The sequence below is a fragment of the Bufo gargarizans genome, chromosome 3 (genome assembly GCF_014858855.1).
Source record: "Bufo gargarizans isolate SCDJY-AF-19 chromosome 3, ASM1485885v1, whole genome shotgun sequence".
Lineage (NCBI taxonomy): Eukaryota > Metazoa > Chordata > Amphibia > Anura > Bufonidae > Bufo > Bufo gargarizans.
This window is the reverse complement of record NC_058082.1, coordinates 617,372,283-617,392,391: the sequence shown is the minus strand read 5'-3', so window position 1 is coordinate 617,392,391 and position 20,109 is coordinate 617,372,283. Positions and strand designations below refer to the sequence as shown.

Sequence of the window (20,109 nt, the reverse complement as noted above, 5' to 3'; positions counted from 1 at the left end):
TTTTTTAAGTTCCTCTTGGATCATGAAGATCCAGTGGGGCTTATGGCTGTACTATACTTTGCAATGCTCTTGCATTTCAAAGTGTAATACATTCAGATGCCCTGTAGGTGGCAACAGCGGACGCTTTTGCAAAGCGTCCGGTTGCCAGGGCAACCATCGGGGCTGCCATCGCAGCGCAGCAGCCCCGATGGTGGAGAGAGGGAGCCCCCTCCCTCCATTAACCACATAGATGCCGCTGCCACGGCATCTCTGGGGTTACAGCAGAGTGTCAGCATAGAGCTGACACTCTGATGATGGCGGCGGTTCAGGAATGGAGTCGCCGCCATCAAACACAGCAGGGGGGCAGACCGAGGGGGGAGAGTGCTGGAAGGGGGGGGCTGGAAATTGTCACGGCCAGCAGGAGGGGGCACTGGAGGACACAAGATGGGGCACAGATGGAGGGGCACTGTGGACATGGAGATGCTGCACAGATCGGCACAGATCGGGTGGCGCCTGCACAGATCGGGGTGGGGGGGCTGCACGGATCGGGGGGGGGCACAAGGACACTGATTTCAGGCTCTGATCTGCAGCGCGCAGATCAGAGCCTGAAACCGGCATTTTTTCACTGCCGCGATCCGATTGGTTAGTCTGCACAGACTAACCAATCGGATCGATTGCCTGCAAGGGGCCACTCTGATTGGTCCCTTGCCGGCATTACTGCACTGTATGCTGTCCGTGACAGCATACAGGGCAGGGGCAGAAGCTTTAATCCAAGCGCTTTGCAGCGCTTGGATTAAAGAGCTGCCAGAACGTATATATACGTGTTAGCTGCACGGGGTATGTGCAGCTATCACGTATATATACAGATTGCAGTCGTATATATACAGATTGCGGTTATTTTTTGCCTATATCCCACATCAGGGGCAAGCTGTCACCAAGTGCATTTAACCATCAATAGTGTGCTTATTTTTGGGCTATATCCTACATCAGGGGCTTGGCTGTGCTTGCTATTTTATTGAGGGGTGAAATACAATTGCCAAAATAGCAGTACCCTAAATCTGGTGTTTCAGCTGTGGCTAGCCAATTGTAATACTGTCTGCTGTCTGGCAAAGGATAAAATAAATTCTGGGTTGAAATACAATTCCCAACTTAGCAATTCCCTAAATCAGTGGTTTCTGCTGTATCAGGCCAAGTTTAAATCTATCCATAAAAGGGTATATTACATTGAAGGTGCTGATAGGGTAATTCTCAATAACTTCACACGTTAAGGTACATCTCCAAGTCTAATTCTGTCCGTAAACGTATACCTGTCATCCAGCGCCTAAATAATAGGCCTACAATTTATTTTTAGCTAAATCTGTGTTTACTGCTGTGGCTGGTAAAGTTATTTAGTGTCCGTCAAAGCACAGTTTTTGTTCTGGGATGAAATACAATTCCGAACTTAGCAATTCCCTAAATCAGTGGTTTCTGCTGTATCAGGCCAAGTTTAAATCTATCCATAAAAGGGTATATTAGATTGAAGGTGCGGATAGGGTCATCCTCAATAACTTCACATGCTACCGTGCATTTCCAAGTCAAATTCTGTCCGTAAATGTATACCTGTCATCCAGCGCCTAAATAATAGGCCTACAATTTATATTCAGCTAAATCTGTGGTTACTTATGTTCCTGTATTAGTGTAATACGGTACCTAAATAGATAGCCAGATAGTGTTAGGTGCCTGTAAAAAAAGGCCTGAATTTGAATTCAATACATTGGGCCAAATAATTTTTTTCTTATTGTGGTGAACGGTAACAATGAGGAAAACATCTAGTAAGGGACGCGGACATTGTCGTGGTGGTGTTAGTGGACCCTCTGGTGCTGGGAGAGGACGTGGCCGTTCTGCCACAGCCACACGTCCTAGTGTACCAACTACCTCAGGTCCCAGTAGACGCCAGAATTTACAGCGATATTTGGTGGGGCCCATTGCCGTTCTAAGGATGGTAAGGCCTGAGCAGGTACAGGCATTAGTCAATTGGGTGGCCGACAGTGGATCCAGCATGTTCACATTATCTTATCTTACAGTGGCCTGTTCCAGTGTTGGGTGACATGAAGCATGATTCTCTGCTATGACATGAAGCCTGATTCTCTTCTATGGGACCTCTCTCCTCTGTCTGGGTGCTGGGGCCTAAAAATATCTTACAGTGGCCTGTTCCAGTGTTGGGTGACATGAAGCCTGATTCTCTGCTATGACATGAAGCCTGAATCTCTGCTATGGGACCTCTCTCCTCTGTCTGGGTGCCAGGGCCTAAAAATATCTGACAGTGGCCTGTTCCAGTGTTGGGTGACATGAAGCCTGATTCTCTGCTATGACATTAAGCCTGATTCTCTGCTATGGGACCTCTCTCCTCTGTCTGGGTGCCGCGGCCTAAAAATATCTGACAGTGGCCTATTTTAGTGTTGGGTGACGTGAAGTCTGATTCTCTGCTATGACATGAAGCCTGAATCTCTGCTATGGGACCTCTCTCCTCTGTCTGGGTGCCGGGGGCCTAAAAATGTCTGACAGTGGCCTGTTCCAGTGTTGAGTGACATGAAGGCTGATTCTCTGCTATGACATGAAGCCTGAATCTTTACTATGGGACCTCTCTCCTCTGTCTGGGTGCCGGGGCCTAAAAATATCTTACAGTGGCCTGTTCCAGTGTTGGGTGACATGAAGCCTGATTCTCTGCTATAGGACCTCTCTCCACTGTCTGGGTGCCGGGGCATAAAAATATCTGAAAGTGGCCTATTCCAGTGTTGGGTGACGTGACGCCTGATTCTCTGCTATGACATGAAGCCTGAATCTCTACTATGGGACCTCTCTCCTCTGTCTGGGTGCCGGGGCCTAAAAATATCTGACAGTGGCCTGTTCCAGTGTTGGGTGACATGAAGCCTGATTCTCTGCTATGACATAAAGCCTGATTCTCTGCTATGGGACCTCTCTCCTCTGTCTGGGTGCCGGGGCCTAAAAATATCTGACAGTGGCCTATTTTAGTGTTGGGTGACCTTAAGCCTGATTCTCTGCTATGACATGAAGCCTGAATCTCTGCTATGGGACCTCTCTCCTCTGTCTGGGTGCCGGGGGCCTAAAAATGTCTGACAGTGGCCTGTTCCAGTGTTGAGTGACATGAAGGCTGATTCTCTGCTATGACATGAAGCCTGAATCTTTACTATGGGACCTCTCTCCTCTGTCTGGGTGCCGGGGCATAAAAATATTTGACAGTAGCCTGTTCCAGTGTTGGGTGACATGAAGCCTGATTCTCTGCTATGACATGAAGCCTGAATCTCTGCTATGGGACCTTTCTCCCCTGTCTGGGTGCCGGGGCCTAAAAATATCTGACAATGGCCTGTTCCAGTCATGGGTGACATGAAGCCTGATTTGATGCTATAACATGAAGCCTGATTCTCTGCTATGGGACCTCTCTCCAACTAATATTAGTTAATTTTTATTTATTTTATTTTTATTTTTATTCATTTCCCTATCCACATTTGTTTGCAGGGGATTTACCTACATTTGCTGCCTTTTGCAGCCCTCTAGCCCTTTCCTTGGCTGTTTTACAGCCTTTTTAGTGCCGAAAAGTTTGGGTCCCCATTGACTTCAATGGGGTTCGGGGCGAAGTTCGGGTCGAGTTCGGATCCCGAACCCGAACATTTCCGGGAAGTTCGGCTGAACTTCTCGAACCCGAACATCCAGGTGTTCGCTCAACTCTAGTCAGGGGGTATGTTTTGTAGGCTTGAGATGTTGTATAGAAAGTGGGAAGTGTCTAGGAGAAAGGAGCAAGTTTGTTTAACCAGAGGGGTTAATATTTTTTCAAGAAATATGGATAATGGTGAAAGCAGTGAGTTTGTGGAAGCTACAATGCGTCTTCCGGGTGGGTGAGTTAGATTTTTATGTTGCCTTTGGATTTCCCTAATGTAGGCTGTGGTCTCCATTATTACTATTGCACCCCCTTTATCAGACGGTTTTATGGTAATCGGTTTATCTGATTGTAGTGTATTGAGGGCAATTTGTTCCTTACTAAAAGGCTGACACTATTCCTACTCGTGGTTTCATCATGTAATTTCAAATCAACAGGCATCTCCATGGTCCATATTACCCCGTCTCAAGATGGTCTCCTGTCCACTACCATGGGAAATCCTAAGCTCTATGGAACTACCATTGCATTAATTTCCCACAATAATGCCCTTTTCTATATATGACTATATAATTAGAATAGATTAAATTATTCTCTTTGCTATGGCATCATGTAATATTTTACATTGTCTTCTATTGTAAATTCATCTGCAATTTCCTTTAAAAAAGACCTTTTTCTTATGTCTTGTACCTTTGGCTATATCAGGCTGTGAACAAGGTCCAGGTTGGATCGAAACATTGGCCAGTGACCTAATATTACTCTCCCAGGATGGATTAAAGATAAAATAAGAAGTTCATATTAAAGAACTCTGAGTGCTGTGTTTTTTTTTTAAATTGGTGACCCTTCCTAATACCACTGAAAATCACGGGGCACAGCGATCTAAACATCAATTTCTGTCTATAGCCATGTGCACTGGTTCTAGGTGATTTTCTGCCACTTTATCTCTTTGTTTTATATTGGAACAGTTAGCTCTCATTTAGTCATTAATCCTATTTATCATAAGTATAGTAGATCCAGAACTATGCTTATAGAAAATGTGAGAGACATTATAGGTGTCTACATTGCCTGCGATATCTATGCAAAGACAATTTATATTTTCTTTTTTATTTATATTTCTGTTCAGAAATGTTCATCTATGCAAAAAATATATGACCACAACATTTTTGACACAACACTTTTAATGAATTTAGTGTTTCAGGGTTTTTTTTATTTTATATTTATATTTCCAGTGATACAGTATTCAAGAATTATCTTTGAATTTCAAACAATAGAGATCTTAGCCAAACTATAACAGCCTCTGTCCATATGTTTGTTTGACAAGTCCCTGTCACATTTAACAGCAACAATAATGCAGAATGCAGATCAGATGACATGTTCTGCTGGCTCTCTAAGGTACCTTACTCCTGAGCAAAAGCATACTGTAAGTTCAATTATGGTTGCTGACTGAATGACATATTCATAGCATATTCACATTTACTTGTAATAGGTTCTCCTAAGTGTTCAAAATGTGAAAGCTATCATACCAACACAGGTCAAATTTTAGATTAAAATTTGGTCAATATTCAAGTGTTTGATCAAGTGTTAGAAAAATGTCCTTAATTATATTACTTACCTTATTCTATGGACTGAGATTCCAAAGTACAATGACTTTTTATAGCAAAACAAAACAAAACATAAGATGTTCACTGATCGCTTTACTTGTCTATACAAATCTGTGACCACTATACATGTAGGATATAATTTTCCTTTCAGCTAGTTCTATGGGCCCCAGAACAAATTTTGGACCTGGGCCCCTAAAGCTTCCCTGCTACTCCAGCTTACTTCTCAGCTCTACTAGGGTCTAATCAAATAAATATTTTGTCATCCTCCAAAATAAATTCATCAAGACAAGGGCTGCATCTGCCATGAAACTGGATGATAATCTCACCTCAGGCAGCAGACAACCTGTGTCTCCAATCCCCACCGTTCAACCATATAGGTCCCAGGCCACTAGGCCTGGAGCCTACGAAGGAGTAGAATGGTGCAGGCTGGTGGCGGGTCTCAGGTGGTATAATAAAGTGGTTATGAATGCCTGCATCTTGGCGCCAACATTTGTGGTCACATCATCACACCACCTGAGACATGGCACAGGAGGTTGCGGTGATATTATAACTACCACCTGTGCTGGGACATGGCAACTCGGGCAATAGGCTGGAAAAGGCTTGTGGCCTGCATTGCAGATAGCAACATGCAGCGATAATCAGGTTAGTATTTTTTTAGGACACTATTGGGGGGAGCATTAAAAATACCAGCACTACATGGGGAGTTATAATATAGGGGTCAATATGGGGGGCATTATACATACTGGCTCTACAGGGTGAATTTTCATACAGGGGACACTACGGGAGGTTATAACTGTAGGGAGAATTAGAACTACAAGATGCGCTGTAGGGGGCATTAGAAATTCTGGAGGCACAACTTGAGGGATATTATAAGTACAGGTTGTACCGCAGGATGCATTATACTTTCTCAGGGGTAGAATTATAAATATTAGGTACACTAGAGGGGGGCATTATAACTACAGAGGGCACCGCAGCTGGAGCATTATAATTACAGGGGGCACTGCAGGGGGACATTATAAGTTCTGTGGACACTATAACTGCAGGGGGCTTTAAATACTGTGGACACTACAAAGGGACATTATAATGACAGGGAAAACATATAATTAATGGTGGCACTATAGCTGGCCTTATCAACACTGGGGAAACTACTGGGGGCATTTTAACTTTTGGGGCTAATACAGGGGGTATGGAAACTACTGAAGGCCTTACAAATACTGGGCAAACTATTGGGAGCATTATAACTACTGGGGACACTCTAGGGGGCCCTATTACTACTGTGGGAGTTTTATAGATTAACCTTATTTCTACTGAGGGCTCTATAATGGCATTATTGCTACTAAGGTATTGTGGGGGCATTAATGTTATTGGGCACAATATAGAGTGCATTACTACTAATCAAGGCACTCTTGATGAGAATTATTGCTATTTGGGGGCACTGTAGGGGCAATATTACTAATAAGGAGACTCTGGGAGAGAATTATTTTTATTGGAAGGACTTTGGGTAGCACTATTACTATAAGAGAACTGTCTGTATGGCACTATTATTTTTGCAGTACAGTGTTTGTGGACATTGGTGAGGACAGTGGGCACAGAATTGAGGGAAGAAGCAGGATAAAAATTTTCAGGCACCAAGAAGGGGGGATGATGGAAAAGTGAGGAACCTAAGATGTCTCTGCGGCAAGCTCTGCACAAACAAGACATGGCTGAAATGGAGAAGATGAGGAAAGAGAATGTCTACATCTGATAAGAAAGGTATCATCGGATGTAATAGGTTTTTAGTGCTCTATTCTCCTATATGTTTCATAGCAATGTATATAAGGTACATCTAAATATGTCTTTAGCAATAGTGCTGGGGGAAGGGGAGGTTGGATTGAGAATTTGGCAGAGGCTTGGGGGGTGCACAATTTCAATTTTCACCTCAGGCAGCAGAGAAGCTAGAATCTGCCTGGATCGAGACTTCTCCTAGCAATAACTCATTTTTTTACAACATCCAGGCATCCTTGACTCTTTACTTTTTTTTAAGAATCTCTTTTACTCTGCGCAAATTCATCATTCATAGTGCCCCAGGGGGCAAAAATGCACCAATTTTTTGCTCCACCCAATGATAGTACCTTGTTTTGTTCTGCACACAGCAATATTGTACCCTTAATGCTGCCTGGTTATTGTAAAAATAAAAAATGAAAGTCAGACATAATATAGTACTTTAGAATTTATTTTTAACAAAGCAAGAAATAGCCCTGTATCTCACATAGATCTAAATATCTCCCCTTTCAGAGCTCCAATTGCTTGTTAATATTATTTCAGGTGGGCAGTTTAGGAGCATGTTCTTCTCTCTCTCACTGTCACAGTTTCTATTGTCATATTGTTGGTGGCAGTTGAAGGATAATACTGAGCATGAGTGTCCACCTCAGGTATGTGGTCAGAGTACTAAGGAAAATAAAGATACATTTTATTGAATAACAGTGGATATACAACATTTTTAATTATTTAATTAAAATATGCAGATCCAGGTGCTGGTTTAAAAGATTTACTGTAGAATATTTTAATGGAAAAAAAAATTAAGACCCAAACAATATATTTTCTCCTTTAAGTCCTCCTAAACAATAACTGTGTTCATCTTTATGCCCCCAAACAGAAACCATGATATTCTTTGTCCATCCAAACGGTAATATTGCCAACTTTAGGTCCTAGGCAATAACAGTGTTTCTCTTAATGCGCCTAAACTGTAATAGTGCACCCTTTCAGCCCCACAGAGTTACAATGCTCCTCTTAGTGGCCCTAAACATTAATAGTACCCCCTTTAGGCTCCCCACAATAACTATGGGGTAGATTTATCAAACTGGTGTAAAATAGAATTGGCTTAGTTGCCCATTGCAACCAATCAGATTTCACCTTTCATTTTCCAAAGAAGCTATGAAAAATGAAAGGTGGAATCTGATTGGTTGCTATGGGAAACTAAGTCAGTTCTACTTTACACAAGTTTGATAAATCTCCCCTTATGTTCTGCTTAATAGGGTTGTCTGTAGATGCAGTTAATACCAAGCAGTAGCGTGCCTAGGGTGTTTGGCACCCGGTGCGGGTGCTTTCTCTGGTACCCCAGACCCCCAATATTTGTACCCCCTCACAGTAGTATTGTTCTCACTGTACAACCGTCACAGTTGCTTTGTCCAGATATGTGCCCCCTCACGGTAGTTATGTCCACACTGTGCTCCTTCACAGTATTTATGCCATCACTGTACAACTTTCACAGTAGTTATACCAACATTATGCCCGTTAAAGTACTTATCCCTTCATTGTGTCCCCTTCACAGTAGCTATGCCCACATTGTGCCCCCTCACAGAGGTTATGCCATCTCTGTGCCCCTTTCACAATAGTAATGCCCTATATAAGCTCCCTTCACAGTTGAAAAGCCCTCTGTGCCCCTGTGTAGAAGTAATGCCCTCATTGCCCCCTCCATTGTATAAATGCTCTCTGTGCCCCCTCCATGGTATAAATGCCCTCTGTGTCCCCTTCATGGTAGAAATGCCCTCTATACCCCCTCTGTTAAAAAGAAATACAAAAACAAAACACAATAACTACTCACCTTGTCCCGTTCCTGAAGCTCACAGTTCTTTTCTCACCTGCATGGACATATCACTCTGCAGCCCTGTGTGGGAGGAGCTTAGGCAGATTCCCAGGATGCAGGCTCCTCCCACATCGGCCAGCAGCACAATCTGTGCCTGCAAGCTGAATGGTGGAGGCACTGCCGGCCTGAAGGAGGGGAGGAGCGCGGGGAGCTGAGTGACAGGACTGCAGCTCCCAGTGCTCTTCCATCTCTATTGATGGAAGCACTCATTGCTTCTAGGCTCTGGCACCCCTCTGACAGCAGGCATCCGATCAGGGTTCCCTGCACCCCCTTAACACGCCACTGATACCAGGCTCTTTCAAATGTATTGTGATTCTCCATATTGCATCCTTCACTGTCTGAATTCATTTTTCTATTACTCTATACATAATGTGCTACATTTCAAAAATATACAAATGGCTGGAAATTTCTTTACTCAATTATCACAGTGCTCCAGCTACTGATTTCTACAAAGTATATTATGAAATTATTATACACTGTTTGCAATTTTCTAATACATGTGGTTAACTTTACCCCAAAATATACTACAGTGAAACTTTGTGATGGTTACATATACAACTTTTATAAAAAAAAGAATGTACTAAGACCTTCGGAATACAGTGACTGCCTTTAAATGTTTAATTTTTGTCTTCTTTAAATTCAATTAAGTTACCAGTTTTCATTATTTCCTATTTCCAATAAATTATGAACCATGCCGAACTAAGCAGTCACTGCAAATTCACAATCAGTACAAAATGTATTGCTGGTGTGACAGCATGCCCTACCATGTAATCATATGCTGTATCAATTATTCAATAGCTCTTTCAAGAGGAATTCTTTATGTACTCTAATGGATGGTACTTTGTGACAGTTGTCTTGGTTATCTTGGCAATCTTTCTTTTTATACTTCACTACATTTTTTTCTGCTCCTTCTATGAAATGCATTACAAAAGAATCTACATTTAAACACTGTAGCTGGTCGACTCTTTGTGATGTTAGCTTATAAAGCAAAGAGAGCATTTGACATAAGAAAAGAGATTATCACAAATAGAACAGTAATTTTTTTCCTCAAATTGAGATTTCTAACGCATTTTAATTTCAATGTCTTCACACGTCTAAAGTACGTGCCAGAGCAAAGACAAGACTTATTTTATTAATGGCATTATAAAAGTAAATTACCTGCCACTGAAGTGCAACCAACGGATTCTAAAATGTGTAATACATACTGAAGTGGAACCGTAAATACCGGCATACACTTTATATCAATAAATTTTAGCAGACAGACAAAAGCTATTAATTGCATATTAATGCGTATAATGCTGGGTATCTCATGCTTTGAACAAAGCTTGAATGCAATATAGATCGCAAAAGTACATTAGTGAGTGCTTAGGCACTCAACTATAACAATTAAGCCACTGTTTAATGGCAATTTGTATTATTTTGCACACTTCTATAAGAAAAATAATCACTAATGAAATAATAAAAGCTATGCCCTGTTTAATGTTGTCAATGTGTGTAGCTTTTGGGCCAAAGGTGGCAGCATTTCTGAAACTGTGATGTTTGTGAACTGTTCACGTGCTGCCGTGTTGAAATTGTATCGTGAGTGGACAAAAGGCATCATTTCGAATAGAGACGTGGAAACTGCTGTGCACCTCATGCCTTTTATGTGAGAGGTGAACATACGCTATGAAGTTGTGAGAGGGCAGACTGACATGCTACAGTGGAGCAGCTCACGGCCTAAATGAACCAGGGGGCTACCAGATGTTTAAAAGAATAGTTCCCCACTGTTTATGAGTCTTCGAAGCAGATGGATGGTGACTGCACTTCATCAGATAAAGCTTCAGTTTTTTGTGAAAGTATCAGATTTGGGCCTCCGCTGATTGTCAAAGGATTACTTTCTCTGATGATTCATGTTTACTGTTTCATCAAACAGATGGATGTTGGCATGTCATGTGAGAAACAGAGCACATGCACCTTACAACCATTGCAGGAAGAGCAGAAGCTAGTGGTGGCAGTGATATGGTCTGGGGAATGTATTTGTTGCATTCTCTTGACCCACCCATCTATGTGAAAGGCATCCTTGATTTGGGTATGAATCAATCCTTGCAGATTGCGTACACCCATACATGCTGTTTGTCTTCCCTAGGGCACATGGCTAGAAATGTAAACATTGGTTGGAAGAGCATTACCGAGACAGTCGACATTGGTTGGGAGAGTATAACCAAGACTTAAAGGTATTACCCTGGCCCCCTAATTCTCCAGACTTGAACCCAATTGAGCATTTGTGGGACCACCTCGATTGTCGTGTTTGTGCTCTTCATAGGGAGAAGTAGTATCGTCCTCCAAATGCTGATGAAGGCCTCTCATCCAGTTAAGTCAGTTCTCTCCACTCTGGATAGATGAGAAGAATACAACCTTAACCGACTCCGGACCGCCTAACGCAGATCTGCGGTCCGAAGGCGGCAGCTGTGCGCTCAACGACGCATCGGTGCGTCATCTCGCGATAGCCGAGATTTCCTGTGAACGCGCACACACAGGCGCGCGCATTCACAGGAACGGAAGGTAAGCGATCGTTCGCTGGCAGGCTGGAGATCCGATTTTTATTAACCCCTAGCAGGTATATTAGACGCTGTTTTGATAACAGCGTCTAATATACCTGCTACCTGGTCCTCTGGTGGTCCCTTTTGTTTAGATCGACCAACAGAGGACACAGGTAGCTGTGTAAAGTAGCACCAACCACCACTACACTACACTACACCCCCCCCTGTCACTTATTAACCCCTTATGAACCCCTGATCACTTCATATAGACTCCCTGATCACCCCCCCCCCCCCGTCATTGATCACCCGCCTGTCATTGATCACCCCCCTGGAAGGCTCCATTCAGACGTCCGTATGGTTTTTACGGATCCACAGATACATGGATCGGATCCGCAAAACACATACAGACGTCTGAATGGAGCCTTACAGGGGGGTGATCAATGACAAGGGGGTGATCACCCATATAGACTTCCTGATCACCCCCCTGTCATTGATCAACCCCCTGTCATTGATCACCCCCCTGTAAGGCTCCATTCAGACGTCCGTATGATTTATACGGATCCACAGATACATGGATCGGATCCGCAAAACACATACGGACGTCTGAATGGAGCCTTACAGGGGGGTGATCAATGACAAGGGGGTGATCACACATATAGACTTCCTGATCGCTTCCCTGTCATTGATCACCCCCACGTCATTGATCACCCCCCTGTACGGCTCCATTAAGACGTCCGTATGATTTTTACGGATCCACGGATACATGGATCAGATCCGCAAAACACATACGAACGTCTGAATGGAGCCTTACAGGGGGGTGATCAGTGACAAGGGGGTGATCACCCATATAGACTTCCTGATCACCCCCCTGTCATTGATCACCCCCCTGTCATTGATCACCCCCCTGTAAGGCTCCATTCAGACGTCCGTATGATTTTTACGGATCCACAGATACATGGATCGGATCCGCAAAACACATACGGACGTCTGAATGGAGCCTTACAGGGGGGTGATCAATGACAAAGGGGTGATCACCCATATAGCCTTCCTGATCACCCCCCTGTCATTGATCACCCCCCTGTCAGGCTCCATTCAGACGTCCGTATGATTTTTACGGATCCACGGATACATGGATCGGATCCGCAAAACACATACGGACGTCTGAATGGAGCCTTACAGGGGGGTGATCAATGACAAGGGGGTGATCACCCATATAGACTTCCTGATCACCCCCCTGTCATTGATCACCCCCTTGTCATTGATCATCCCCCTGTAAGGCTCCATTCAGACGTCCGCATGATTTTTACGGATACATGGATCGGATCCGCAAAACGCATACGGACGTCTGAATGGAGCCTTACAGGGGGGTGATCAATGACAGGGGGGTGATCACCCATATAGACTCCCTGATCACCCCCCTGTCATTGATCAACCCCCTGTAAGGCTCTATTCAGACGTCCGTATGCATTTTGCGGATCCGATCCATGTATCCGTGGATCCGTAAAAATCATACGGACGTCTGAATGGAGCCTTACAGGGGGGGTGATCAATGACAGTGGGGTGATTAATGACAGGGGGGTGATCACCCCATATAGACTCCCTGATGACCCCCCTGTCATTGATCACCCCCTGTAAGGCTCCATTCAGACATTTATTTTGGCCCAAATTAGCGGATTTTTATTTTTTTCTTACAAAGTCTCATATTCCACTAACTTGTGTCAAAAAATAAAATCTCACATGAACTCACCATACCCCTCACGGAATCCAAATGTGTAACATTTTTTAGACATTTATATTCCAGACTTCTTCTCACGCTTTAGGGCCCCTAAAATGCCAGGGCAGTATAAATACCCCACATGTGACCCCATTTCGCAAAGAAGACACCCCAAGGTATTCCGTGAGGGGCATATTGAGTCCATGAAAGATTGAAATTTTTGTCCCAAGTTAGCGGAAAGGGAGACTTTGTGAGAAAATACAAAAAAAAATCAATTTCCGCTAACTTGTGCCAAAAAAAAAAAATTCTATGAACTCGCCATGCCCCTCATTGAATACCTTGGGGTGTCTTCTTTCCAAAATGGGGTCAAATGTGGGGTATTTATACTGCCCTGGCATTTTAGGGGCCCGAAAGCGTGAGAAGAAGTCTGGGATCCAAATGTCTAAAAATGCCCTCCTAAAAGGAATTTGGGCACCTTTGCACATCTAGGCTGCAAAAAAGTGTCACACATGTGGTATCGACGTACTCAGGAGAAGTTGGGGAATGTGTTTTGGGTGTCATTTTACATATACCCATGCTGGGTGAGATAATATCTTGGTCAAATGCCAACTTTGTCTAAAAAAATGGGAAAAGTTGTCTTTTGCCAAGATATTTCTCTCACCCAGCATGGGTATATGTAAAATGACACACCAAAACACATTCCCCAACTTCTCCTGAGTACGACAATACCAGGTGTGTAACACTTTTTTGCCGCCTAGGTGGGCAAAGGGGCACACATTCCAAAGAGCACCTTTAGGATTTCACAGGTCATTTTTTACACATTTAGATTTCAAACTATTTACCACACATTAGGGCCCCTAGAATGCCAGGGCAGTATAACTACCCCACAAGTGACCCCATTTTGGAAAGAAGACACCCCAAGGTATTCCGTGAGGGGCAGGGCGAGTTCCTAGAATTTTTTATTTTTTGTCACAAGTTAGCGGAAAATGATGATTTTTTTATTTTATTTTTTTCTTACAAAGTCTCATATTCCACTAACTTGTGACAAAAAATAAAAATTCTAGGAACTCGCCATGCCCCTCACGGAATACCTTGGGGTGTCTTCTTTCCAAAATGGGGTCACTTGTGGGGTAGTTATACTGCCCTGGCAATTTAGGGGCCCTAATGTGTGCGAAGTAGTTTGAAATCAAAATCTGTAAAAAATGGCCGGTGAAATCCTAAAGGTGCTCTTTGGAATGTGGGCCCCTTTGCCCACCTAGGCTGCAAAAAAGTGTCACACATCTGGTATTGCCGTACTCAGGAGAAGTTGGGCAATGTGTTTTGGGGTGTCATTTTACATATACCCATGCTGGGTGAGATAAATATCTTGGTCAAATGCCAACTTTGTATTAAAAAATGGGAAAAGTTGGCATTTGACCAAGATATTTATCTCACCCAGCATGGGTATATGTAAAATAACACCCCAAAACACATTCCCCAACTTCTCCTGAGTACGGCGATACCAGATGTGTGACACTTTTTTGCAGCCTAGGTGGGCAAAGGGGCCCACATTCCAAAGAGCACCTTTAGGATTTCACCGGCCATTTTTTACAGATTTTGATTTCAAACTACTTCGCACACATTAGGGCCCCTAAAATGCCAGGGCAGTATAACTACCCCACAAGTGACCCCATTTTGGAAAGAAGACACCCCAAGGTATTTTGTGATGGGCATAGTAAGTTCATGGAAGTTTTTATTTTTTGTCACAAGTTAGTGGAATATGAGACTATGTAAGAAAAAAAAAAATAATCATCATTTTCCGCTAACTTGTGACAAAAAATAAAAAGTTCTATGAACTCACTATGCCCATCAGTGAATACCTTGGGGTGTCTACTTTCCGAAATTGGGTCATTTGTGGGGTGTTTGTACTGTCGGGGCAATGTAGAACCTCAGGAAACATGACAGGTGCTCAGAAAGTCAGAGCTGCTTCAAAAAGCGGAAATTCACATTTTTGTACCATAGTTTTTAAAAGCTATAACAATTTTTTTTGACCCAAACATTTTTTTTTATCAAAGACATGTAGATCAATAAATTTTTGCAAAAAAAATCGTTAAATTTCGCTTAATAACAAAAAAAGTAAAAATGTCAGCAGCAATGAAATACCACCAAATGAAAGCTCTATTAGTGAGAAGAAAAGGAGGTAAAATTCATTTGGGTGGCAAGTTGCATGACCGAGCAATAAACGGTGAAAGTAGTGTAGTGCAGAAGTGTAAAAAGTGGCCTGGTCATTAAGGGGGTTTCAGCTAGCGGGGTTGAAGTGGTTAAAGAGCTGTCTGCAAATGAGTTACTGGTATAGCTATTATTCAAGTTATCCCTTAAACTCTATTTAAAAATAAAATAAAAAATAAAGCAATGACTGATAGGATGGCTATATTATTTAGGTTGGTGTCAGAGGTTCAGTTTGTTAGTTTAAAAAAAAAAGAGAGATATCAATTAGCATAACTTTTTTTTCTCAGAGGAGAATTGTCTGGTCTATAAGACTCTTTATGTCTACTAGGCACTGTCTATAATGATAAATAGTATCCCCTAAATCCATCTCACTATCCTATAAGTCTTGAAGGCCTTGAATTATAGCTTATAGCTTAACCAGAAAGTCATCTGCAGACAGCTGATTCAGGTAACTGTGTTTCATTGGTGGTGCAAAACAGAAAACTAGTTTGGCTAAGTGAGATACCTCTGTTGGGTATATGGGTGTGCTATTATTCCTTATGGAGAGTGCCTACCAACCAAAATATTCCTCTACTCTGCACTAATAAAGGAGAATCACCCTGAAACAGCTGTCTGCAGATGAGTTACTGGTTTGGTCTAATCCTATTATGTTTCAAAGACTGTTTAAAGGTCATACTGCCAAGAGGTGGCATTAGAGGCACAGCTTTCTTGGAAAAATGGTGCAATCAGAATGACAGGCCACTTACTAAGCTAAACCAATACTTTGATTGGCTTTCATGAGTTCAGAGCAAAGTGACAAACAGCTGTAGGCAGATAGGGTATTGGCCTGTCTATAATCCTAAATTTAGTTTCAAGGCCTGCCTAAAAGGTCAGTCATTGAGATAGGGAAGCTCCCTTCCAAGAGGTAGTGTTGCTGTTACATTATTTTTTTTTCTTTTGTAACAAAAAAAAATTTTTTTTTTCTAAGCTAGTAATTTTGTAGTACACATTGTAATAAAATGAATGATTAGTTCTATATCAGACCAGTGGTATTTATTGCCCTGCTGTTTCTACACTAGTCGAGTGAAGAAAGCTGCTCATCAGCGACTGTAGACTCAGGCTACTGCTGATGGAGCTGGTACTGCTCCTGCCACCCCACCCTCCCTCCCCAGCAGCCATGGCAGTGGAACGTGAGCGCAGAGGGCCCTCCTGTTCAGACCTACGAGTGGATGGACGATGGTGCAGATAGGCAGCAGCCAACTGACTACATAGGATGTCTCTATCGTAGTTTAGTTTGTCCTCCCTCTCAGAGGGTCTAAAAATTTTGGACCGGTAGTGAGGGTCCAACTAGGTGGAGAGCCAGAAGTCATCCCTATTGTCGAATGGCGACAATTTAGCTGTCACTACCCAAGCAAGTGAGCATGCAGTCGGCTATTTGTGCAAGTGACTCAGAGGGACTCCCTGCCTCCTTCTCCACTGCATACTGCCTCACATTTCTGATCGCCCTGTAGCTCCTCCGGCTGCTCTTGCTCCTCTTCTAATGTCACCTGTGTAGAAAAACCACCCATTTCGCTACACATTGCTTGTGCTCCAAAGTCTTTCTCCTCCTCCTGCTCCAGTTCAGCCCCCACAGGGCTCATGTGGCAGTGATATTGCAAATTTGAGAATTTGTAATCTCCAGTCATTATTTCCTTGATTGCGAAAAGCCTGCGTTGGATCTCCTGACCCAGCACCCCCCCAAAAAAAAGTTTGATTGTTGCATCACCCTGATTGGGTGTCTGGGGTCCACAGCACAGCTGTGTGACCCTATATCCGGGTGCTGCAGCTTGGCCCCCCCACACACAGTGGCACTCTTAGCATACGGCCACTGTTAGCGCATCGCCCACCCCACCGCTGATCAGCTTCGGACGGCTGATCAGCGAGTTTGAATCTTTTTATTTTTTGCCTTTTTTGAGTTTTCACAGTTTTTATTTTCTTTTATTTTTTCTTTTAGGTTTAGGGCAAAGTCCACTAACACTCGTTCCCCAATGGCCCGCCGGATGTCCTCGGCCGAAGAGGCATGCACCCAGCTTGCCTCCGACTCCGAGAGCCCCAGTGAGGACGAGGATGACCCCACTTTCCTGTTGTCTTCCGCGTCCTCCTCATCATCTAGCGATGATGATGAGCCCCCAAGGTGGCAGAGCAAGGGGACCGCCATGCCAGGGACCCTATGGCCCACACTAGTATGAGCAGCTCTGGGGCTCGTACTAGTTTTCCGGCCCACCAGATAAGTGCACCTGAGCCCCCTACCGGTGAACTTGCATGGTGTACCCCAGAGGATTTTGAGCCTGTGATTCCTGATTTTGTTGGTGAACCAGGAATCCAGATTCCCACAGTGGGCTTCACTGAATACAACTATTTTAGTCTTTTTTCAGTGACCACTTTGTTAATCTAATGGTGGAGCAAACAAACTTGTATGCCCAACATTTCATTGCTCAACACCCGGGCTCCTTTTTGGTTAGGGCCGATGGCTGTACTCCGGTCAGTGCAGCCGAGATTAGCACATTTTGGGGCCTCGTGCTGCACATGGGCCTAGTCAAAAAAAAACGGGTCAGGCTGTACTGTTGTTGGGGCATCCTCTACCACACCCCACAGTACGGGCATGACAAACTCCCGTTTTGAGGCCATTCGGAAATGCCTGCATTATGCAGATAATGCAGCATGTCCTGCCAAGGTGATCCCGCCTGTACAAAATCAGGCCGGTCATCGATCACTTTGGGGCCAAATTTTTGGAGGCCTATGTAGCTGGAAGGGAGGTCGCGATTGATGAGTCTCTCATTGCTTTCAGATTTTACGCCAGTATGTTTCTTCTAAGCGAGTGAGGAATGGGCGTGAAGCTGTACAAACTTTGTGAGAGTACCTCAGGGGACACTTACAAGTTTTGTGTGTACGAGGGGCGAGATTCCCGTATTCAACCCCCAGAATGTCCCCCCACTCTGGGTGTTAGTGGGAAACCTGTGTGGGACCTTATGCACCCACTGCTAGATAAAGGTTACCACGTGTAAGTGGATAGCTTTTATACTAGTATCTCTTTGTTCCAGTCCCTTGCCGCCAGATCCACGTCTGCTTGTGGGACCATGCAGAAAAATCTAAGCGGCCTCCCTACCCACCCCCTCCAGGTACCTATCCACAGGGGTGAGACCCGTGCCCTTACCAGTGGAAACCTGTTGCTAGTCAGATATAAGGACAAGAGGGATGTCCTTGTACTGTTCACAATTCATGGTAACAGCATCACCCCTGTCCCTGTGCTAGGTACCGCAGCAACGGTCCTCAAGTCCGAATGTCAACTGCAATCGGTATATGGGAGTAGTTGATCTCTCTGATCAAGTCCTCAAGCCATATAACGCCATGCGCAAAACCCGGGCATGGTACAAAAAAGTTACAGTCTACTTGGTACAGGTTGCCTTGTACAACTCTTTTGTGCTGTCCCAGAGCGCTGGCAACACAGGGGAACTCCTTTAGTTCTATGATTTTTTCTGACCGGAAAACAGCAGGCCGGAGTACTTTGGAAACTGGAGGCGCCCGGATTGTCCCTTGCCAACACTTTCCAGGTGTGGTTTCCCATACTGGAAAGAAGGGACAGAGCCAAAAAAGGTGCAGAGTGTGTCACAGGAGGGGGATACGAAGGACACCACCACTCAGTGTGACACGTGCCCCGATCATCAAAGCCTCTGCATTATTGGTTGTTTCAGGGAGTATCACACTTCCATGGAGTACTACATTTATAATCCCCTTCCCCAATTTTAATTATATTTAGCCACTGACAATCGAAAAAATAAACTATGGTTCTAAGACTTGAGAAAATAAATTAAAAAAAGTTGACATATTTGGTATTTCCGCATCCGTAGGAATATTTTCTATAAAAATACCCCATGACCTAACCCCTCATATGAACACTGTCAAAAAAAGGTGCAAAAAAAGGTGTTATAGCAAGCAATCAAAAATTCATATGCCCCCCAATATAGTGTCAATAAAACCATCCTCTCAACCCACAAAAAATGAGCCCCTACCTAAATCAATCTGCTATAAACAAAAACAAAGAAACTGACTCTTAGACTATGGAGATACTAAAATGTTTTTTTTTTTTTTTTTAAAAAAGGATATTATAGTGTAAAACCTAAATAAAAAAAATAAAAAATAAAACATATTAGGTATCACCACATATGTAAGAATCTTCTCTATAAAAATACGTCATGATCTCACCCCTCAGATGACCACGGTCGATAAAATAAAAAATAAAAACGGTGCCAAAACAGCTATTTATGGGCACATTTTCAATTTCAATCAATATTTTCCAGTAACAAAGCAAGGGTTAACAGCTAAACAAAACTTAATATTTATTACCCTGATTCTGCAGTTTACAAGTGACCTCATCTAAGAAACTAAACCCCTCAAGGTATTAAAAACTGATTTTACAAACTTTATTAACCCTTTAGGTGTTCCTCAACAGTTTATGGCAAATGGAGATTACATTTCAGAATTTCTATTTTTGTTAATCTTGCTTCACAAAAATGCAATATAGAGCAACCAAAAATCAAATGTACCCTAAAAATAGTCCCAACAAAACTGCCACTGTTTCCAAAATGGGGTCTCTTTTATTGAGTTTCTACTCTAGGGGTGCATCAGGGGAGCTTCAAATGGGACATTGTGTAAATAAACCAGTCCAGCAAAATCTGCCTTCCAAAAACCACACGGCGCTCCTTTCCCTCTACGCCCTGCAGTGTGCCTGTACAGTAGTTTATGACCACATATGGGGTGTTTCTGCAAACTACAGAATCAGGGCAATAAATATT

General features: G+C 43.3%; 1 protein-coding gene across 1 annotated transcript in view; it reads right to left on the bottom strand.

Moving 5' to 3' along the window:
* Positions 1 to 9,640: 9,640 nt before the first annotated feature.
* LOC122931883 (transcription elongation regulator 1-like protein) overlaps positions 9,641 to 20,109 on the bottom strand; it is a 148,875-nt gene continuing 138,406 nt past the window's right edge. Inside the window, exon 8 of the mRNA XM_044285939.1 lies at positions 9,641 to 9,835. Coding sequence (XP_044141874.1) covers positions 9,641 to 9,835 — 195 coding nt within the window. The remainder of the gene's footprint in view (positions 9,836 to 20,109) is intronic.